Source organism: Gekko japonicus, unplaced genomic scaffold (assembly GCF_001447785.1).
Source record: "Gekko japonicus isolate JY-2015 unplaced genomic scaffold, Gekko_japonicus_V1.1 scaffold28, whole genome shotgun sequence".
Lineage (NCBI taxonomy): Eukaryota > Metazoa > Chordata > Lepidosauria > Squamata > Gekkonidae > Gekko > Gekko japonicus.
In genome coordinates, this window is record NW_015177010.1 from 470,668 (window position 1) to 494,341 (window position 23,674).

At 44.5% G+C, this 23,674-nt stretch overlaps 1 protein-coding gene across 2 annotated transcripts in view; it reads left to right on the top strand.

Moving 5' to 3' along the window:
- SYN3 (synapsin III) overlaps positions 1-23,674 on the top strand; it is a 290,629-nt gene that overhangs the window by 261,017 nt on the left and 5,938 nt on the right. For both annotated transcript variants that reach the window (XM_015427584.1, XM_015427582.1), the window contains 5 exons: positions 1,948-2,090; positions 7,877-7,951; positions 8,480-8,582; positions 22,078-22,212; positions 22,782-22,869. In XM_015427584.1, the coding sequence (XP_015283070.1) occupies positions 1,948-2,090; positions 7,877-7,951; positions 8,480-8,582; positions 22,078-22,212; positions 22,782-22,869 (544 nt within the window). The remainder of the gene's footprint in view (positions 1-1,947; positions 2,091-7,876; positions 7,952-8,479; positions 8,583-22,077; positions 22,213-22,781; positions 22,870-23,674) is intronic.

The following is a 23,674-nucleotide window of genomic DNA, read 5'->3' on the forward strand; positions in this document are numbered from 1 at the left end:
GGCAGCGGCAGTGTTCGTAGAGCGTTCCGTGCGCATGCGCGCGAACGCTCTGGCACTTTCGGGGGGATTTAAACATCCCCCCGATATTTTTTTTTAGTTTTCAGATTTTTGTGCACCCCTGGGGACTGCCCCAAGAGTGCACAAAACTCTCCCTGCCCCCCAAGTGCCCCCGAAGTGCAGATATAGATATCCGCATGGAGGAAAATTCAATAAATCATCAATTTTCCACTGCTTAAAAGGGAGACCTCAGGATTAGAATCAATTATAGGGCATTTATGACACCTTTTAAAAAACAAAACCACAGGTCCAGAGGTTATGTCAGTACTTCGGGTTTGCCCAGTACTTCATTCACCAGGCCACTGACATCACTATAGGGCTCTGCTCTTTTTGCTTTGTTTTTAACCAGAATATTTAAACAAAATATCAAAGGATAGTCCATTAACTGGCCATCACTTAAGGCACAAGTACACAATCTAGGCCAGGCTATTAGCCACAAGGTATTAATAGAAGACTATGTCTGGGGCAGTGATGCTCTGTATTCTTGGTGCTTGGGGGGCAACAGTGGGAGGGCTTCTCAAGTTCTGGCCCTGCTGGTGGAGCTCCTGATGGCACCTGGATTTTGGCCACTGTGTGACATGGAATGTTGGACCAAATGGGCCATTGGCCTGATCCAACATGACTTCTCTTACGTTTTTATGATCTAATGTGGTACCTGGGGGCACCATGGCACCTACTAATGCCTTTCCTGGAGCCCACCAAGTGTTTTTAGAACGTGGGTGTGCCCAAGTGGGGCTCTAGTCCAGCCAGGGCCTCTGATTGGTCATGGGATATCTAATTGGCTTTGCCATGTAAAATTGCATCATTTCAGCTGCAGCTGTTACAACAGTGTTGGCTTCATTCTCTCACTCTTCTTGCCCGGTGTATTTTTTTAATTACCCTTCTTCTGTTCTGTGCTTGGGCTTCCCGTGTGTGGCTGTGCCTCCTGCAGCAGTTGCCACCCTGTGACAGAACTCGAAAGGTGTCTGCAGGTTAAAAAAAAGTTGGGGACGCCAATCTAGGCCGCCCCCCAGATGCTGTTTGTTACCTATGGGAACAAATGGCAGTAGTGGGGAATTTATATTAGTGGCTTCTATTAATACAAATGTAAAAGGTGGGAGATGGGATCATTCTTAAGGATTTTCCAGATGTAAATCTCTTTCTTAACCTTATCTGCAGGGGTCACTTTGTAGAAAAAGAGGTACAGGAGCTCATTAGCATAACTTATTTGCATATGCCACACCCCCTGACATCACCAGAAGTGTGTCAGAAGGCAACGCTCAGGCTCCACTGGACGGTTTTGGAATGCTTGCTATGGAGTGGGAAGCGCGCAGATCTGCCCTCACAGAGGAGGGAGACCTTTATCTGAATAAAACTTGGTCTTAAAGGGGCCACTGGGCTGGTTTGGGCTGGGGGGCCGGGGGGGGCTCTGCAACTTACCTGGCTGCTTCTTGCTCTGACTGAGGGCTGCTGGGAGCAGGGGTTGGGGCTTGTTGCATGTGCCCGCCCCCTGGGCTCTTTATTGCTGGAGCTCCACTCCTGTGCGCTCCTACAGGAAATGACCCCTGCTTATCTGTAGCTATATATAAGGCAGTTCCATCCTGCTATAGAGAGAATGGGGGACAGCTATATGCTGTGCTTGAGGAAACTTTCTAAACACGGCACTTGGAGGCCTGACCCTCAGTAACAGGAATCTCACTGAGGATCTGATATTGTCCATGCCCTGATTCTCCCTGAAATCCTTGCAATATACAGGCCCTTCAACCACATACTTCCTGCCTCCCGTACTGATGCACATTTTGCTAATGGCATTTTTGCTTAGTTCTAAGAATTATGCACAGAAGTTACGGTGTTTCATGGGATGTATCTTTTTTTAAAAATTCATACTTTTGGCTGTCTGTTTAACCAAAGGTTAAAGTTGAGAACCAGCACGACTTCCAAGACATTGCAAGTGTGGTGGCCATGGCCAAAACGTATGTCACAACGGAGACCTTCATCGATTCCAAATACGATATCCGAATCCAGAAAATTGGCAACAATTACAAAGCTTACATGTGAGTGACTTTGGGATTGGGTTGGAGGGAACAAAGATATTGATTTCCAAAATATAGGCTTCATATATAATAAATGTTCAAAATGATATTAACTATTTTCCATAGGTGTAATGATTGACCAAGACCTTTTATGTGTTGTAATCCAGTAGTGGTCCTACCATTGAATGAATCGAAGTAGCTGCCTAGGGCATTGCTTTTCAAGATGCAGGTTGATGGTACTGCAGCTGATTAAAAAGTCGACACTTCCTAATGCTGCTTTGTTTCATCAGAAGTAGACTAAAGAGGACAGGATGGAGAGGCAGATTCTATAAAGTAAATTTGACTCTTAAATAGCTAAATTTTTAAAAGTAAATTTATTTTTTAAAAAACATTTAAAAGTAAATTTAATGAAGTAATTTGCTAAATTTGAGCTCTGTGAAGGCCCACTTCACTAACAAAGTATCACAGCTCCAATGACAAAGTGTCGGGAACAAGGGAATAAGCAGGCAAGTTTAGCAGATGTGCAAGGAGAGGGTAAGTAGCATTTTTTTAAATTATATATTATATATATCTAAGTTTTAATATAAAATTATATCTAGATAAGCTAAGTGAAAAGGGTTAAAATAGTAAGAAGGGCAAAAAGTTAAAAAATACCTTTAGGTACCAACATTGTGTAACTTCTCAGTGTTGTAGCTGCTCAAACCACTCAGTAGCAAATTTTAGTTCAAATTTAGTTCTGTGCCAATTTTGTGGTCTAGTTCTAAATTTAGTTTGGTTGTAGCTGCTCAAACTACCAGAGACTAGGAACAGTGAGTTCACAGATAAGGCTAAACCTTAGGCAGGGTTTTGTAACAGAAAAAGGAAAACAAATAACAAAATAAACTGCAGATAGTGTTTAAATACAGCTAGGGCTTAAGAAATAAATGGGGTCAAATTTAAAATGTTAAGCTAATTCTTACATTTGTTAAAGGGGGGGGGTCCCTATAAGGAAACAAGAAGTTACATACCTCTGTAACTGCTGAGGCTATTCTTTAATCCAAGCCTAGGGTTGCCAAGTGTGATTTTCACCGCGATGGGAGACTCCCGGCTGGCAGCTGGAGTGCGCGCGCGCCACATCCACATCACCCGGAAGTGACGCGACCACGCCGGGGACGCTGGGGGCGGAGCCACGACCATCTGAGGGAAAACCATAGAGTTTTCCCTCAGATGACCGTGGCCCCGCCCCCAGCATTCCCGGCATGATCACGCCACTTCCGGTTGACATGCATGTCGGGGTGGGGGGCAACAGTGTTCTGGCCCCACTGGTGGACCTTCTGATGGCACATGGTTTTTGGCCACTGTGTGATGCGGAGTGTTGGACTGGATGGGCTTCTGTTATGTTCTTAAGTAATAAGAAGGACTGGGCCACTGGTAAGACACCCTAGGAACGGTACAAGAAGGCAATTGAGAAGTCCAGTAAACATTTGGCTGGCCACATATGAGCCATGGGAGGAGACAGTAGCATCAGCAGTTGTGACAGCTTTTTATTAGCTAAATTTTGACTGGTCAAGATAATCTAAATGTCATTTTGGACCCAAGCTAAGATCTTCCCTCATTTTCCTAATTTAAATGTTGAGTCTGACAGTTCCAGCTGAAATGTAAAGTTCCTGTTTAGTTTAACAAACTGATGTTTCCAGCCATGTACAGGTGTTCAGGTTGAATGACCACCCTTTACCTTACTCCTCATAAGTAGCTGTCCTAACTTTGTCCCATTGGCTAAAAGAACACAATTGCCGGCCAGTCTTACCTGTAGGGTCCACCTGAAGGTCCTAAATAATTTTGGCTTCCTTGATAGTGAGGATATGGGAGAACTGGGTTTGTGTCTTCACACTGCTGTGGAAGCTTGCTGAGTGATCTTGAGCCTGTCATTCTCTCTTGGCCTACTCTGTCCTGTGGGGTGGTTGTTGTGAGGATAGGGTGAAGAATGGGAAAATAGTGGTGTCAGTTGCTTTGGGTCCCCATGGGGAGAAAGGTGGGGGTATAGATAAATAAAAATTAAACCTCAAGAAGAGGTTGATTCAAGTTTCTCAGAGGGCAAGAACTTGCTCGATTTCACCTCATCTCTCTGCTTCTGCACAATGGCGTTAACTGCAGGGTGCACATCTGCTTATTCTTTCGCCTTCAGGCTTTCTATAATGCCACAAGCTCTTTTTTTGCTGTTTATCATCTCTTTATCTTGTTCAGTGAAATATTAAATCTTTCCTGACTGCTGATTTTAGAACATTCCTAAAACTTGTTGATGCCCTCTAGTGGAAATAATAACAGTAAAGCAGACCACTGCAAGGGCTAAATACTAAATACTGATCCACAACTGCAATTGAAATTATTGAATTTCTGTTTGTGGAAGTTAGGAAATTGAATGTTGCTCAGTTTCCAAACAAAACAGATATTGACTCTCTTCATAGGCACATAACAGGGTTGCTTTCACAAGGAAATTTTGCTCTGGTTTTGTGACCAGGTGGAGATGACTTCTCTCTTCTGTTCAGCAGCCACAAAACAGTGTTTTGGTTTCATCCACTTTTGGGGTCTTCATCAGTTTTTGTTCCATTCTTTACTATGGCCTTTCCTGAAAGATCACAGTCAGAGTGGGTTTGCAGCTGTGTGGATGGGAGGGTTTCAAACCTCTACCCACATCTTCACCATTTCCCCCTTCTGCTACTGGAAGACTTTTTGCTAGCTTTCTTGACCTTCTTTTTTAAGTTGGTACTTTGCTTTAGTGTTACAGTGATATAGCAAGTACCATTTTTTTAAGCCCTCCAGTAGCACAAGCAGGAAATGGAGGGCATGAGGGGATGACCAAGGAAAGTATGGGGAATACCACCACTGTGTGGGTGTTCCACTGTCACTGTGAACGCCTCCACATTTGCACCATCAGTGACTGCCCAACAGGCAAGCATCGCAGTGTGGAAGCAAGCCCAGTTGTCTCCTCATGGGTGCTGTTGAATATAACATTCTAACACTTTACTTCAATGCCCAATAGGTAAAGTGGAATTTCTTATCGAAAGAAATGTCTTATTAAAAGAGTGTATGCTAGCTACTATGTTACATAGAACTCTTTGGTAGACAGTCTGGAAAGATACCTTCTTATTAACTTTTGTTAGAGTCATGCAACAGACAAATGCCAATATCTGTAGTCAGATATGGTAGATAATGGCCTGACTGGATCCAAAATACCAAGAGTGGAAAACTGTTCATGGAACAGAACATTTGTGCACCCAGGGTTCAAGGCTACCCCAGAAACAGTGCTGAGCGCAATGCTGGGGTTTGCAGTGGGGAACCATCCTCCATCACAAGCAAAAGTGTCCTTGAACCAAAGGAAAACAAGAGTGGAATCTAACCCAAAATATTTGACACCAGAGACAAGTCATGATGGAGCTCACATACCCATTCCCCAATGGAAACTGGTCCAGTTAAAGGTGTCCTTTTAAATTGGATTTTCTGGCTTTCGACCTAGCACTACTCAGTATGGTTGGTTAGGAGAAGTAGAATGATAGTGCATTGTTCAGATCCCCACTCTGCCATGGAAGCTTGTTGGGTGATGTTTAGCCAATGGCCAGCCAAACAGAGTCAGGATAACCTACCTAGCAGTGTTGTTGTGAAGATAAAATTGAGAAAGGGAGAATATTGTAAGACACTTTGGGTCCAAAGTAGGGGAAAGAAAAAAAAAGAGTGGAATATAAATGAAGTAAGGAAATAAATATTTTTTATTTACAAAAGAAAAGCACATAACATCTTACTTGGTGACTGAAGTTACTGTTCCAAAACATTGCAGATATATGCCATTGTGAAGGAACTGGTTTCCAGATATATAGCCTTCCTATTGCCATTTATAATATCAATTTCATTTTAAAAATCCATAACTCAGTACTATAGAATTATTCTTCCAAGGATAAGGTACAGGATGTGTTCCAATGAATTATATTATTATATTAACCGCAAATGTAAAATTAGTTCCTAATTATATCCTCTAATTAGCACAATAAATCATAGAATAATCTTAACTGTAGTCCTCTACTCTATGTTTCATAGTACCAAAATCTTTTGATTTTTATCAGTCACAAAAAAGTATGAAATCTGCATTTGACAAGCTACATCACTGACACGTATTCTTATAAAAGGTATAACTTTATTTCAGTCTGTGAGGAAGTGAGTACCATTAGGAGTGGGGTTTTTTTTTTGATTCTGCTGAAAACTCACCAAACAACTATGTTAAATCCATTTCCATTAGTATATATAATTTCATTATGAATAAAGTTTATGTAGGATTTAGCCCAAGCCATTTCCTCTCCTCTTGTACAAAAGACTGGTATGTGGAAATAATTTTGACTTTTTCCTCAGCTTGTTAGTACGAAGGTTTTTTTTTCCTCCTACAATGGAATGTTCACTGTAATTAAAAGAACTTCCTTGCTTCCCCAGTGGATTAAAAAGCTTGTGCTGCTGTTATTAAGACAAAGGACTTTGATCTTAATTGAACACCACTGGTACAATGAAGTGCATTTACAACCATTTGTTTAACTTTCAGGATGTGGACAAATGGTTTTCTTAGTTGAAATGAATGTTCTGGGAAAAGCCTGTAACATGGTAGGGGAAAAAAATGGGAGCCAAGAGGTCTGGGCACTTGCTCTGGCATACTCTGTGGCTGCCCCAGCCATTTCACAGTGTGGGTCAGATACAACCACTCTACATTTGGCCAGGGTTCCCTGACCTGCCTTACAGACATGATGCTGGGGAACTAATATTCCCAACTACACTGGGGCCTGACTCAGCTCAGGGGTATGGCACATTTGACTCAGGAAAACTGCACAGAGGGGAGGTTTAAACTCCTTCTGTTCCCACTATGTGCTTGTGAGCTGAATCAGGTCCTGACATCCTTGGGAACATTAGTTTCCTGATGTCACATCTGTCTGTAAGTTAGGTCAGGAAACCCCAACCTGACTTGTGACACACGTATTCTCTAACCTGGAGCTGTGACACAAATTACTCTTGATGCCATTCAGCATGAGCCAGTGAGATCTGACAGTTTCAGTGTCCAATAAGATGGCTGGGCTGAGTTTGACAATGTGACACTTTTCTTTACCTCAAAGTTCGGGAGACTGAGTTTGTCAGCAGTGTGACAGACATCAACAGCTTAAGGAGACCTATCCCGTAATAACTCTGGTGGAGTCATTGGGACACTGTGTTGCTTTGAAAACCATTGACTTTAGGATAGCAGAGAGAGCTCGTTTTAGCACCAGGTTACAAGTACAATGGAAAGCAGACTGAATGAAAGCCAACATTTCACTTTTTTAAAGCGTTTCCCTTACATCACCCCTTTCTAAACCCCGTTCTAAAGATCACTGATGTCTGTGGGAAGCGTTCCTTTGGCTTTTCTGGCTTGAGGCCTCTCCTGTGCAGTTTAAATTCTGTACTACTGAGTGCAAGGTTAATTATTCTGCAGGCCTTTCACAGACATGTCTACTGTACAAAGCCTAACATATCCAGAAGAGAGTTCATAAAGCCAAAGCAAGAATACCCAGCCAGCATTCCAATAGAGATGTAACTAAGAGGGAGTATGCTAGCCTGCACACAAGGGGAAGTTCCCATCTTGCTGATGAAGCTGCACAATTACCAGGCCATCAGAAACGGAGGACAGCATGGGTCAGAAAGTGTGCCCTGCCAAGTCTGGTCCACTTTCCTCACTTCCACTCCCATCCCTCTTTAACCTGGAGAAAACATTGCCATGTTTGGGGAAACTGATTGTTCTCATGTGGCTTGTTTGTTTTTCCCAGGAGAACGTCAATCTCAGGAAACTGGAAAGCAAACACAGGTTCTGCCATGTTGGAGCAGATCGCCATGACTGAGAGGTAATGAATAGAAGGGATTATAGCCAAAAATGCAATGGGGCTTTCGGTCAATCTGATAAGCATGGCCCCAGGGTTAAATTAACTATTTATCCTAAATATTCTGTAGCATAGAGATTTTATTTATCTATCTTGCTTTCTTGTCTGGTGCAAGCAGCAGTTACCACAGGAAACGGGGGGGGGGGGGGGAGATACCTTCCTGCCTATCTCAGGATCCTGACACGAATTTGTAGGTTACAGACTTGGGCTGGCCTCAGCATACCCTGAGGCTGGGCAGCTGCCAGGGGCCAGAACGTCTAGTGAGGTTCACTGCCACTGACCCCCAGGCACGTATTTCCCCTGCTACCTGTCTGTACCCATGTCATTGAGGAACAGCATGTGGATGTTCACAGTAGTGGCTCCTTATGAACAGCTGGAAAGTGTGGTGACTGTTACATTCTGTGGGAAGTTACGAATTCTGATATATTAGAACAGGAGGCTTGCTTGATTCTGACTGTGGAATATTCAAATAATTGTGTGTGATTTCTGCAGGTATCGACTCTGGGCAGACTCTGTTGCAGAGATGTTTGGTGGCCTTGACATTTGTGCAGTCAAAGCTGTCCACAGCAAGGATGGGAAGGACTATATCATTGAGGTAAAAGGCTGAGTGGAATGTAAATATGCTTGATACAAGGACACACAACAAGACACTCATTTTAAATGCATCAAGAAATTCCGGTGCATGGCTAGTGCACCTCCTTCATATATTCTGTTCCACAGGCAATTCATATTAGCTTATTAGAAGAGCAGAGTATGTGAAAGTGTGCCTTGAGAATAGCTAGTGTGTGACTGGTCTGTCTTTCCAAAACAGCTTGGTCAAACGCACAGCTGAAAAGTGGTAGCCATGTTAGTCTGTCATAGGGAAATAAAAAAGTCCAGTAGCATGAAAAACATTTATTTCACTATGAGCTTAGATGAGTCATCACTCATGTCTTAAGATGCATGAAGGGAAATCATACTGGGAATTCTTCTTATGGGGAAGATTACAAGGGGTGGAGGAAGAACTGAGGTAGAAGGATTTGGTGTGAATTCTGTCAGTAATTTTTAAGTGTAAACTCTCAGTGGAAAGGAACAAGGGGGAAGGTGAGGTGGAAAAGTTAAGTGTGAATGCATTTCTCCAAATGCGTGCCTAAGAAGCATCTCTGTTTCCTAGTAATAAAGATATGCATCTTCCAGCCACTTCTCTCCATGCATCTTAAGTGATGTAGGAAACAGTAACATGTGTTACATCCCTTGCTAAAGGCTAAATTATAAATTAGGAATCTCCAGCCTTGCTAGCACTTCAGGAACTTGGGAAGGGGAGTAGGTGCCACCTCAAAATGACCTCAGTATTCAGCTAGTCAGTCAGCTGGCAGGATGTAACTTGACACTTCCAGTATCAGGGTGCTCATGGGTGCCACATTGGGGTCACTGAGATAGATGGAGCAAATTAGATAAATCCTTGGAAGACAAGATTGTCCATCGCTGTCAACCATGATAACTAAGCAGAATCTCCATGTTTGGAAGCAGTATACCTCCGAATTCTATGGATGTGTATTCGACTGTATCTGAGCCAAAAAACACTTTATAGGTATTTTCTCAGCCAAATACAGTTGTCTATTTTCAGTTATCTGATATTGCCGTTCCGGGATAATCCCATAAATATTTGGGATTATCCAGGAATGCTGGATAGCTGCATTTAAAGAGCTCTCAGCCCCCTTAAATGCTTTTGGAGTTAACTTGCAGCTTGAAGGAGGCGTTTAAAGGAACTGCAAGCACTTTAAATGCCCTTGGAGTTAACTTGCAGCTTGCAGAAGGTGTTTAAAGGGACCACAGTTCCTTTAAATGCTTTCTTTCTTTCTTTTTTTGAAACAATGGAAGATGCAGCACCTTCTTTGGACCCCAGTCCAATCTTTTTGAAACTTGGGGGTTATTTTGAGAAGAGGCACAGTAACTATGCTACAAATTTGTTGCCTTTACCTCAAAAACAGGAGCCCCCCCCCCAGACCCCTGTATACCCCAGATCAATTCCCCATTATAATCTATGGTGATCATTGATTATATAATGGAGTAAAAAAATCCTGAATTCAAATACCACACCAGTCTTGGGATTCAGGAATATCAAGAAATATTGATATTTTCCAGGCCCAATACAACTGATTTATTTTTTTTTGCACACCCCTACCAAGTACCAGATGCATAGAATAGCCAATGTCAACTAGCAATACTTGGTATCTTCCCAGAGGCATTTGACTGGCTGCTGCTAGAAACATGATGATGAGCTAGAAAGATCTAAACCTGGTCCAAGAGAAGCAGTTTGTATGTTCTCAGGACTAAACAACTTGACAGTTTTAATCTTCACCTCTGTAATAAAGTTTCAGATGCGTGTAGGTTTGTGTATGCAACTCCCCCTCCTCCTCCTCCACAACATCACCAATGAGGGCAAGAGAGGTACTATCAGAAAGTTGGGATGTGCAAGTAAATGGGATACTCCATCCCTTTCTCAAAGCATTTCTTCCACTTCTGCATTAGGGTGAGACATGATGGCTAAACTTGTTACTGCTTTCCTGTTTGAAGCATGGGGAAGTTTGCTGACTGGAAGGAAGGCAAGAGCTGATTAACCCCACATCAAAGGCTAGTGTGTACAACAGCAAGAGGATACACAGGCTTCCACTGCGAGTACATTTATCACAAAGCCTTTGGGAAGCTGGTTGAATCCAATCAGCAACAAGACATACAGCATTACTGGGTTCCAAAGTTGTCAACTGCCCAGATATACCTGCTCTGACCCACTCCTGTGCCTTTAACAGTCATTGCCAAGCAAAAAACTGCAGGTGACACTTTTCATAGCAATGAGCATTACCATCCTCTAGTGCCTGTAGATCAAGATGTTTTTTAAAAGCCTGAGGAGCAGATGCCTGTAAAAGTTGGCAGTCCTATGCTTATGATTTACAAATAGAAGGCAATTCCCATCTGAAAGGGAAAAAAATGATTGTGTTTTAATCTGCTTAATCTTGTGCTACACACCCAGGCCACAGATGAAATTATAACTGAACTCTCTGAGGCAGACTTTGGACAGAGCATCAACAGGTGCATTTGATTCTAGGTTCTAGTTTTTCCCCCCATGAAACCTTTAAAGTAAGACCTGTAAATGGTTTAATCAGAGCCACAACTTACTGGGGGTAGCTGATAAATTGAAACAAGCTCCCAGTGGAGTTTGTGGGTGGCATGAATAATGGTGTGTTGTGTCCCAGGGGAATTCTTTTTGAAGTAAGACTTACTATGCTGGGGGGTCTTATTTGTGGGAGTGGGGTCAATGGGAGAGGGGTGAATATCTCAAAAGCCAGCAAAGGGGAAAAAATCAAAGCTGAAATTTAAGATCTGCTCAGTGGGAGGGAGAAGAAAATCAGGGCAAGTGAGCTGAAGAATGAGCAAGTGTCCTTGGTTACCGCATGAGGATGTTGGAATGGAGACTTGGTGTCTGACCTGTTGTAAACTCCACCAACGCAGGGAGATGAGCAAAGCTGGCCTACAGCTACATTCAGGGCCACTGAGAAATCGAAACAGCGGCATGTGGGAAAGCACTCCCACCCACTGAGCTCTGCAAAGCTGATGAGAACCACATGAGCCCTGCGGGTAATGGCACATTCTTGCACTGTGCAAGTATCCTGCAGGAATCAGGGACAGGTCAAAGGGCATGTGAGACAAGTGTGCTGCCAGGAAGGAAAATATGTTAGTTTTAGCCTGATCTTTTCTCTTGGTCTCCCCTTTATTCTTTTCCTGCAGACTGTTCCAGAGCAGCTTCTGGTAATGTTGCAACTGGGTACTTTTAAGGAGGGGTGTATCCATGCACAATGGTTGGGGGGGATTTCTTTGTCAACCAGTGTACATTTAATGGAAGAAGTTAACAGCTGAATGATCAAAAATGGATCCTGGGGTAGCTGCTCTTGGAAAAATACATGAGCACCCTTAGCTATTTAATCATGAGATAATTTAGCCAATGAGATGATTGTTTGCAAACACCAAAAAAGGAATAAAGGCAATTTCCCAGCTGAACATTAGGTTCAGAGGAGGTCAGGATGCCAGGGACCCTACTGGCCACGGTAGCATCCTGACCTTGAACCTGCTTTATAAGACCCCAAACCACACAGAGAGTTTTATTAGATACAATTGCCTTTTTGTGCTCTGCAGAATTGTGTGACTATAACTTCACCACAGTATCTTGAATTCATCTTGAGGATTCTGAGACAGCAGCTATCTTCCTCTGGAACCAAGAACAAAAATTATAAGAGACTGAGAGTTCCAAGCAGCCTGGAGAAAATATGTCCTGCCCCTATTAGGGACAGGTCTCCTGTGTTATTTTACTTGCCATGCTGTGAAAAGGATCAGCTGCCAAATTCCACAAGTTCAACCTCTGTTAAAGGGCCAGGCAATTCCCCCCCCCCTCCAATTGTTGCCAGCTTTTAAACTGGTCCCTCTAGCTGTCCCTTTAAAATCAATTTGGTGTGCAAGCAATTGGGGGGTTAAGGCTCAGTGGCAGAGCATCTGCTTGGCATGCAGAAGGTCTCAGGTTCAATCCCCACCTTCTCCAGTTAAGGATCAGGTAGTAGGTGATGGCAAATAGAAGGGGAAGTCTTGGAAGCAGTGACAGACTTCACGTTCCTGGGATCCAAGATCACTGCAGATGGTGTCTGCAGCCATAAAATTAAAAGACGCCTGCTCCTTGAGAGGAAAGCAATGGCAAATCTAGACAGCATAATAAAAAGTAGAGACATCACCCTGCCAACAAGAGTCTGTATGGTCAAAGCAATGGCATTCCCAGTAGTAATGTATGGCTGCAAGAGTTGGACCATAAAGAAGGCCGAGCGCTGAAGAATAGATGCTTTTGAATTATGGTGCTGGAGAAGACTCTTGAGAGTCCCCTGGACTGCAAGGAGATCGAATCAGCCAATCCTAAAAGAAATCAACCCTGACTGTTCCCTGGAAGGCCAGATACTGAAGCTGAAGCTCAAATACTTTACCCACCAAATGAGAAGGAAGCACTCACTGGAGAAGACCCTGATGCTGGGAAAGACTGAAGGTCAAAGAAGGGGACAGCAAAGGATGAGATGGTTAGACAGTGTTATCGATGCAACAAACATGAAACTAAGCAAACTCTGGAGCACAACAGAAGACAGGAGGGTCTGGCCTGATGTGGTCCATGGGGTCACGAAGAGTCGGACTTGACTGTGCGACTAAACAACAACAACAGTAGGTGATGTGAAAGACCTCTGCCTAAGGCCCTGGAAAGCCACTGCCAGTATGAATAGACAATACTGACTTTGATGGACCAATGGTCTGATTCAGTATAAGGCAGTTTCATATGTTTCAAATGTTCAGTTCTCAGGTAATGTTGATTAACTTCATGCCTTGAAAAGCTTCAACATTCTATTTCCACCTCTGTTAAAGGGACAGATCTTTTCCTATCCAGGTGGCAACCTTGGTAGAAACAGACAGGTGAAGTTTTCATTGCACGAAGTTTAACAACATTCCCCAATAATTACTTGCAGATCAAAATTATATTAAAAGGACAGCTGGAGGGGCCAGTTTAAAAGTTGGCAAATTTATCAGGTATTAACCCTGCCTGAATGTTTGTTGTTTTTACTGATGATATTACCGAGCAATATGAATGTTAATCTGGTCCCTTTAAGCAGGAGGACTCTGTTCCTATGGGTTCTTCTCCCCACCCCGCATGGGTATGTGACTTTCTACTGACAGTTCTGTGCTCATGGGGGAGAAAGCCAGCATCGTGTAGTGATTAAGAATGGTGGACTCTAATCTGGAGAACCGAGTTTGATTCCCCACTCCTCTGCATGAAGCCTCTCTCAGCCCCACCTGCCTCACAGGGTGTCTGTTGTGGGGAGAGGAAGGGAAAGCGATTGTAAACCGTTTTGAGACTCCTTAAGGTGGAGAAGAATGGGGTATAAAAACCTACTCTTCTTCTTCTTTACTCTGCCCCTACCTTAAGGCCTAACTACATTTTACATTTTCTTCCTTATCATAAGTAAATAGCCCTTCCCCCCACTCAGGCCATTTCAGGTCAGAAAAAATGATGTATTCCTGACTAGGCCCATTATGCTTAGACACTGAGTTATGAGCATGGAGTTCACAGTATAGTTCTGATTGCCAGAACTTGGTCAAGAAATAAGGCCCTTCGAGAGGGAACTTTGGGAAAGCAAACATCATAACCTGAGAGGTGCCCAAGTAAAGCAAGAAGTTCTGGGCATAGAACATGTTGCTTGAAGTGGAATGGACACCAGCAATACATAGGAGATGCAATTATGTCTGCTCTAAAGGGAAGCATAATTCAAACCTAGGTCCCTAAGGCCCTGTGAGAAGATTTTAATAATGATTTTATCCGTGGCTAGGGTGTGCCTTGAGCAGGTTAATAAAATGCCATCACATTTTGTTTGATACTGGCACTTGTGTGTTTGCAAATCATAAACCCAGTAGAGTTGCCAACATTTTACTGGAATCCACTTCTCAGCCTTTAAAAACAGCCTGATCTGCAGATGTTATTTGAAGGTAATGCACAATGCTGTGAAAAGTTTCATCTGCTTGTCAGCTGCTCTTAAAGGGCACAGAAGCAGACCAGGGCAGTTTTATCTAGACAGTTGGCAACTCCAATACCAATAATGATGCTTGTCTAGCTGCCGCTTGGCCTCCAGCAGCCTCCTAATGCTTCGTCATAGTACTCTGTATAGAAGCTTATTTATCCTGTGGCTGCTGTCTCCACCATCCTTTTGATGGGATTAATCAGCTCTTTGGTTCCTTCCTGTCTGCCCACACTCAGCACATGAAATCAGCAACAAGTTGAGTCTTCACATCTCACCATAATGCAGAGGTGGAAAAGAGGCTCAGAGACAGGGCTGGAGGGTTTTCCAGACTCTTCCTTTTGCTTTCTCCCTCTGAAATCCCTTATCAGGAGAAAACAGCTGTGTCAGGAGACAGACACTGACCTTGCACAGCTGTGGAGGCCACATCCGCATGGTCCATCAGCTGTTACATGGGACTCTAGTTCTCAAGGATGGAGGAAGCGCTTTCCACCAACTTGGCATTTAGTTTCACATCTTTATCTCAGCGTTGCAAGGTCAGGTTTTATTTCATTCTTGACAAATCCAAAATAATTCCACTGGGTTAAATGCTTTTGTGCTGCGGTTGAAACTAGAGCAGCTACCTCCATCCTCGTGATCATAGGTAGCTCTCTGGCCTTATTCACCATTCTCCTAGTCCATTGGTGAAATACCCTGTAAGTGTTGAGACTGTTCAATACCCCCAGCATGGCTCAGTTTGCCTATTTTTTATTTTTATTTGTATTAGTTTAAGAAAGGATATCTGGGGTTTTTTTCAAAGTTCAAAGCCATGTCTATTAATCCAAGTACAAATGAACATAAATTACCATATAATAAGCAGTCAATTAAAACATAAATGGAAGTGCCCAGTCCTAAATCTACTGAACAGCCCCTTAAAATAAAAACTGGCTGTGATTCTAAAAAAGCATTTCTGGGTTTAAGTCCCTTTGAGGAAAATAGACCTGCCTCTCACTATGTTGCATGTCCAACAGATGGACATTAGTGTGGCATTAATCTGCCATACAATACGTAAGGCCTAGTGCGCCAGAATGGGGCGTGAGCTAGAAACGGTCCCACCAATGAAGCAGTCGGCCCAGGGAGATGCCAGAGACCGCCGGGAGAAGGAAAAAGCCGAGCCGGCAAGCTACAACAGACCCACCACTAGGGTGCAGGTAGGAAATCCCCATGTGGCCTTAGTTAGGGATTGAATAGTTCTTAGAACATACCCTGTATACCGCCCTTCGGGGTTAGGGCGGTATAGTAAGTCGAAACAGTAAATAAATAAATAAATAAATAAATAAATAAATAAATAGTGGAGAGCCATGATAGGGGAGAGAGTAGGGTTGCCAGACACACACACCCCCAATTTTGCGGGGGTTACCCTCTTTTGGGGGCATTCAACCCATCACTGGCCAGCTGGCCAGTGGGGGAAGCCCCGCCCCCAAGCCCCAACTCCCGCAGCCACCCCTCCTCCTTCTCTCTTGAGAGAGAGGAGGGAGAGGGGCGGCTGCAGGCCCTGTGCCAGATCTCCAAGTGGCATTGCTGCTCAGAGATTGGGCGCGCAGGGCCCTCCGGCTGCGTGCACTTAGAGTTACAGTATGCACTTGATTTTGTTGTTGTGACACCACCAACTCTATATCTGTTAAATACAGCTGGGGCGAAAGGGCATTGCCGCTCAGAGATCAGGCACATGGGAACCTCTGGCTATGGCTCGCAGCCGGCAGGACCATCCCCCGCAGGGGCGGAGCTTGGAACTGGGACGTGCCCAATGTGATGTCATCATGTTGGGGATGCCCCGCCCCCTTCGGGAACACCCCCAAAAGTCCCCTGCTGGAGACGAAGATGGACCTGGCAACCCTAGGAGAGGGGAAATGGCAGAGAGACTGGTCTACTGACTGCTCATGTCACAATGACCTTTCATTTTCCATTCAGAAATCTTATTCCTTACTTAGTGTTCCCAGGGATGGGCTTTTAAGGGGATCTTCCATGGATGAAAATCTTCCCCTTACTCTCCGCTTTCTGGCCATAATCTCTTCTCTAGAGTTGCCAGCTCTGGCTTGGGAAATTCCTGGAGATTTGGGGTTGCAGCCTGGGGAAGATGGGGCTTGGGAAGGGGAGGGAGGTCAGCAGAGTATAATGCCATAGATTTCACTCTTCAAAGCAGCCATTTTTTCCAGGGGAAGTAACTTGTGTCATCAGGAGATTAGTAGTAATTCCCATAGATCTCCAGGCCCCACCTGGAGGATAGCAACCTTCTTTGGGGGGGGGGTGCCCATGGAAGAGAGGATTTGGGGAGGGATTTCACCTAGACTCTATGGTATACCATAAAGTTTGACATCTGGATTGCCATTTCCTCCAGGTACGGTTGCCAAGTCTTACCTTTAGCTGGAGCGGGGGACTCCTGGCTGTTTCTTGGAGTGTGCGCGCGCCGCAACCACGTCACCCAGAAGTGACGTGATCACGCTGGGGGCAGGGGCACAACCGTTCGAGGGAAAAACATAGTTTTCCCTCGGATGACCGTGGCCCCGCCCCCAGCGTGCCCGGCGTGGTCACGTCACTTCTGGGTGACATGCACGTCACGTACTTTGGGGGTGGGGTTACTCATGGGGCCCGATCCACTGGCGGCGGGGAACAGGCCTCTGGGGCGGGGGTTTCCCCGCCCCCCAGGGGGACTTGGCAAACCTACCTCCAGGGGAACTGATCTCTGTACAGTCTATTTTATAGCACAGGCATATTATTACACTGATCCCCTCTCAACATGTTAGGGTTGCCAGCCTGTAGAATCAGGGAGTGGGGACTTGAAGGGCACCATTGGGCAACAGAAATCCTAGAGTTTGATTCCTAAGAGCAGACTGATGTTGCTTCCTGATTTGTCCATCGGAGGTTAAGACACTGAGCTGCAGACCAGGTCTGTAGCTCAGCAGTTCGAGACCCTAGTGCCGTGTGGTAGAGTGAGCTCCCATCTCTGGCCCCAGCTCCTGCCAACCTAGCAGTTCAAAAGCAAGAAATTGCAAATAGATAAATAGGTACAGTTTCAGTGGGAAGGTAACAGCATTCCGTGCACCTCAGCATTTAGTCATGCCAGCCACATGACCATGGAGAAGTCCTTGGACAGCACTGGCTCTTCGGCTTGGAAATGGAGATGGGCACGACCCATTAGAGTCAGATTCGACTGGCTTTCAAGCAAGAGAAACCTTTTTTTTTTTACATTATTTTTCTCCTGGCAGCCACAGAAGTGGTGGTAGGAAGCAAAACCCTGGGGTGGAGAGTTCCCCACAAGGAAACTCGCAGTCCTGCAGTGTATGCTCTAAACTCATTGCATTTGGTTAAATACTACCAATGGAGGACTCCAATGTAGCACTCAATTTCCCCTGGCAATTCTGAAATGCCTACACACCCAGCAAAGGATTAAGTAGCTAGTGCCTTAGTAGCCAAGGATTTGTAAGGATTCCATTTAGTTCAGTAGGACTTACTCCCTGGGAAATGTGCTTATGGTTGCATCTGTCAATCAGTGGAGCTCTCCCTTTAGTATACAAAATACCACTGTTTAATTGACCACCTCTTGAACAAGTGTCCTTCTGGTGTTTGGTTCTTTAATATATCTCCTTGAACTCAAAACTCAACCAATATATAATTCCATCAGTGCAGAGGTGTGACCAAGAAGGAGAAATATTTTCACACACCCCCTTTGAGATGCACTTTCCTGCTTCCAACCTTTTCCTTCTCCCTCTCAGCCCATGCTGAGCACAGGAAGTTCCTTCCCCCCCTCCTCCCAGCTGCTCACAGTGCCTGAGCTGCTACTGCTGCCCTGCACAAGAGCCTCAGGTTGACTAGAGCACGGGTGCCCACACAGGCCCAGCCCATCTACTAAGTAAACCTAGGCGATCACTAAGGATGCCAGCTCTAGGGTTGAGAAATACCTGGAGTTGGGGTGACAGAGCTTGGGGAGGGGAAGAACCTTGGTGGGGTACAGTGCCATAGAATCTACCCTCCAATGCAGACATTCTCTGCAGAGGAACTAATCTCTGTAACCAGGAGACCACTTGTCATTCCAGGAGATCTCCAGCCACCACCTGGAGACTCCAAAAACGGGAAAACCTAGCGTCACAGAGGTCCCAGATACACAAATTCCGCTAGGAGAAACACCATCAGAAATTGCCAAAATATAAACTGTATTTAACAAATATAGAGTTGGTGGTGCCACAACAACAAAACTAAGTGCATACTGTAACTCTAATAAGGCATAAGATACAACGTTTCCTCCTATCAAGTTCAACTAATGACATGGACTTTACGTCTTAACTTCTAAGGAGGAAACATCGTATCTTATGCCTTATTAGAGTTACAGTATGCACTTGATTTTGTTGTTGTGACACCACCAACTCTATATCTGTTAAATACAGTTTATATTTTGGCAATTTCTGATGGTGTTTCTCCTAGCGGAATTTGTATATCTGGGACCACCTGGAGACTGGCAACCCTAGCAGTCCCAAGGGTGCCAGATTTTGAGGAGTGCCTAAAAAAATGAGAGGAACTGTGACATTGTTGTTATTGGTGAGACTGCTTTTCCTTTAAAGCACCCTCTGTTCACATATACACTCGGTAGATTACTAGGAATTAAAAATACCCAGGAATTAAAAATACTAAATCTTTCTATTATGGTAGAATGACCCTGTGTCTGGGCACTTCAGAGGACAATGTGGCCCTGAGGAAGGACTGTTCTGACTGCTGGGATACGTTTAAACAAATAATGATTCATCAATAAAAGAACAAAATAGGTTCCTGGGTATTTTTGAAGTGTTGTTGAAGAAAGGAACTTATAAATATAACTGATAAAGCTGGGCACCACACACTGTCTCTCAAAACACCAAAACTCGACTCTGACAGCCTTAGGATAGACTCAAACTGCTTCTTCTGCCATACAGGCTAAAAACAAAAACCCCACACTCATCTCTCCAGAATCCAGAATCTCCTCAGAGACACCCCTCCCTCCCACACTCTCAGCCAGTCACATCACACTCATCTCCCTCTATCACTCTCCTCACATTACTGCAATCAAATTAAACATTTAAAGAAACACACACACTAAAACATGAAATCATTACAGGAACCTCTTCTACTGGCTCGAAGAAATGCTTGACGTTAACTAGAATCTCCATATCTATTACTCTGGTCTTCTACAGCTGTCATGATGGACTATGGAAGGGCCATTTTTTTTACACTGTTCACTTTGAATGCCCAGTAAGTAATATGTTCATTCCAGACATCTCACGTGTAGGGCACAAAAAAAAACACATTGGTCTGCCCCTGTGCCCCCAGTAGGTAACAGCACCACCTGCCCCTGAAAGGTGTGCCTAATGGACTTGGGAATGTTTAGTCTGGAGAAGAGGAAGTTGAGGGGGAACATGATTGCTCTCTTGAAGTATCTGAAGGGCTGTCACTTAGAGGAGGGCAGGGAGCTATTCCTGTTGACAGCAGAGGATAGGACTCACAATAATGGGTTTAAATAAAGAACGGGAAGGTACCGGCTGGATATTATGAAAAACGTCTTTACAGTAAGAGTTGTGCAACAGTGGAGTGGGCTGCCTAGGGAGGTGGTGAGCTCCCCCTCACTGGCAGTCTTTAAGCAGCAGCTGGACAAACACTTGTCAGGGATGCTCTATGCTGATCCTGCATTGAGCAGGGGGTTGGACTAGATGGCCTGTATGGCCCCCTCCGGCTCTGAAATCCTGTGATTCTGTGGAGGCAATAGAGGCTTATTAGCTCAGCACAACCAGTGATGGGATTTTTAAGGGCTTGGAAGGGAAGAAGTGGCTGAAGGCATCCTAGTGGCAGACACAAGGGAGGAAGAAACAGCCATCTCCAGGACTAAGAGGAGAACTGGGGATCGGCTCACCACTGAAGCAGAGCCCACTTTGCAAGCCAGAGACATCATAAGCAGCAGCAGCTGTTCAGGCTTGCTAGCCAGGCTAGAAGCAGGTTCAGAAAGAAGTTGTATTTGGGGGCACCAGGCCCTTCTCTGCTGAAGTGGGTGTCTCAGATGAGAGCACCACAGACATTGACATGTGCACAAATAGATATGTTAAACAGCCAATTTATTTTTCATCAGTTCACTTTCCTTTTTCATGCAAAAACAGAAAGGAGAAAGAAAAGGCAAAAGTTTAGTTGTTAAAATCATGGAGGAAGGGACAACAGGTTAAAAGCCCCATCTGCCTCAAGCACCCCTCTGCCATACAGGGGCTTCAACCGCATTTTGGATGGGTCCAGTGGAGGAGTACTGTTGACCCAATACAAAGCCAAAAACATCTTCACAAATCAGCTCTGGAAAACAGGGTGGGATTGCAGCACACACAACACTGATGTGCAAGGGTTTGGCAGCAGTGTCATATGGATCATCCATAATAACTAGACTGAACAAATGACATCAGCTGTGGCAAAAGAAGGGGGGGAAATGCTAGCATGGAAGGAACCTAATTGGCCAGAGTGAGACGGATCAAGACCTGAATGATGTGTTCCCACTAACAATGGCTTTAGAATACAATATTAACAGGCACAGATACTTTAGTTTAGCTAATAAAATAATACAAACTAGGATTGCTTCCCACCAGTTCCTGATCCCAGGCCTGTGCTGAAAAGGCAGCTCCCAGTAATGGGCTCCAAGGTACAAGCAGTGTGCAAACACAGCCAGTAGATTCTCCGCAAGTACATTATTTGCCCCCCCCCCCCCAAAAAAAGAAAAAACCCACTGAAGGTGCTCAGAACGTTCCTTTTCTTCCGTACAAGGTGGTTGTGCTGATGGATGGGATGTGGATTATTACAGAGCAGCTCACTCTCTAAAAGTGTCACGGACATAATGAATAGTAGTATCAAATCTAAAACTGATGTTACTTCGTTGAGCATAATTTGGGAGTATAATGGCTCCATCTACTGGTCAGAATTGATCTATAACACTAAATGTTCCCAGTTTCAATCCCCAGCATCTCCACCTAAAAGAATCAGGTGCTAGGCGATGTGAAAGACCTCTGCCTGAGATCCTGGAGAGCCACTGCTAGTCTGAAGAGACAACACTAATCTTGGTGGACTGATGGTCTGATTCGGTATTAAGGCAGCTTCATGTGTGTACCTGTAAGCATTCCAGTGGAACCCTTAAATGAGAGAGTGCATAAAATAAGGCACATGCAGATGGGGTGAACTAATTGTGCTATTTACCAAACCAACCATTGCAGATATGCTGTTTTAGCCAGTTCTCTTTTTTTAAAAAATGGAACAGTGTAGTGTAGCTCAGAAACCTGACATATTCAAGACATAAATAACTCATCTGTCTTGAATCTGTCATGCAGTCCCCAGACAGTTTATTTATATAAATTTATAAATGTGAGCATTATATGTATTAGTGCTGACTGTATCATGCAGTACCATTCCTTTATTTGATGATATAGCCTAAAGAAGATAATCTGGCAGCCATTAACATTAAAGGTGTAATGTAATCTCTCTGTCCAGGTGATGGACAGCTCAATGCCCCTGATAGGGGAGCACGTGGAAGAAGACAGGCAGCTAATTGCAGATCTGGTTGTCTCCAAAATGACTCAGATGGTTCTGACGGTGGGATCTTCTCCTTCACCTCTGAGGCCTTGGGTAAGGATAGGAGGAAGCTTCCAAGGAAGCCAATGTGTCATTACAGCCCTTGCAAGATCTAAAATGTCCAAGTCATACCTAAATGCATGGAGTATTCCCATGTGGTCAGAAAGCAAAACGGCACTCGGCAAAAAGAGATTGTGATACTATAGCTTCCATAAATACCATGCTGGTGTTATAGTTATAAGACAGACAAAGAACATTGGAAACTATGGACAGAGTCGCACGGGCCAAGATTTTCCTCAGGGGTGTTCTTTAGTGTCAAGTGCAGGAACAGAAGCTCTGGCCAGAAACCAGCTTCCTTCAGCATCTGCGTGCACATTCTGCAAGACAGCTGACATTAACCTGAAGGATTTTTTTTCTCCCTAGAAACAGCCTAATTTAACTGTAACTGCCTTACTAGCCTCATTTCCAAAACAATGTCCAGATTTTTCATCATCAGCCATCATCCCTGGCTGGATGATTGCAGACAATAAACTGTGGCAGACAACATCTATGTAACACTCGTACATTTGCCGTAGTTGCAATAACCTCTGCGATGCAGTGATCGTTTGTTTTCAAACCTCTAGCCTCAGCAGGTGTCGGTGAAGTCACAGATGCAGCCTCAGCCAGGCCCTCAACTTGGACAGCTTTCCCAACCCCGACCGCCTCCTCAAGGTACCAGTTAGCACCCCCAAACAATAAAGGGTGGGAAACAGAATTATAATCTGTAAATAATATGGGATGAGAAATAATGGAGGGGGGGGTTACACATGTATGGCTTCCAGGCACATATAACCATAACATCTGTTTTGTCAGCAAGGAAGGGATGTGGCTCAGTGGTAGAGCATCTGTTTGACATGCAGAATGCCCCAGGTTCAATCTCCAGTTAAAAGGACCAGGCAGCACACAAGTTGGGTGGATCCTAGAGAAGTTGTCTCCTAACAGAGAGATGGGTGATTTTCACCAACTCCTGCCTCATTCTATTTCTGGGGGTCTCATCCCCATTTTAAATAGTTTGCTGTTCTGAGGTAAAATGTGTCCAATCTCCAGGTGAGGGCTGGAGATCACTCAGAATTACAACTGCTTTCCAGATGGCAGAGATCAGTTCCCCTGGAGAAAATGGTGGGCTCTGTATCCTTATATGCTGCTGAGGTGGCCCCCGTATGACAGCCAATGTGACATAGCAGTCAGGGCTTCAGAGCACGGGATGGGCTGCAGGTGTGTGTGGGGTGGAAAGCTGAAGAGTGAGGGGAAATAAAGGTAGGTTGATGATTGGCTGGGACGGAGATGGGGTTGCCAACTCCAGGTGGGAAATTCCTGGAGATGTGAGGGATGGAGCCTGGAGAGGGTGAGGTTTCAGGTGGCGTAGGACCTGAGACAGGTACAAAGCCATAGACACCACCCTCCAAACCAACTATTACCGTCTTGGGAACCACCGTTGCCAATCTCCAGGTGAGGACTGGAGATCACTCAAAATTAC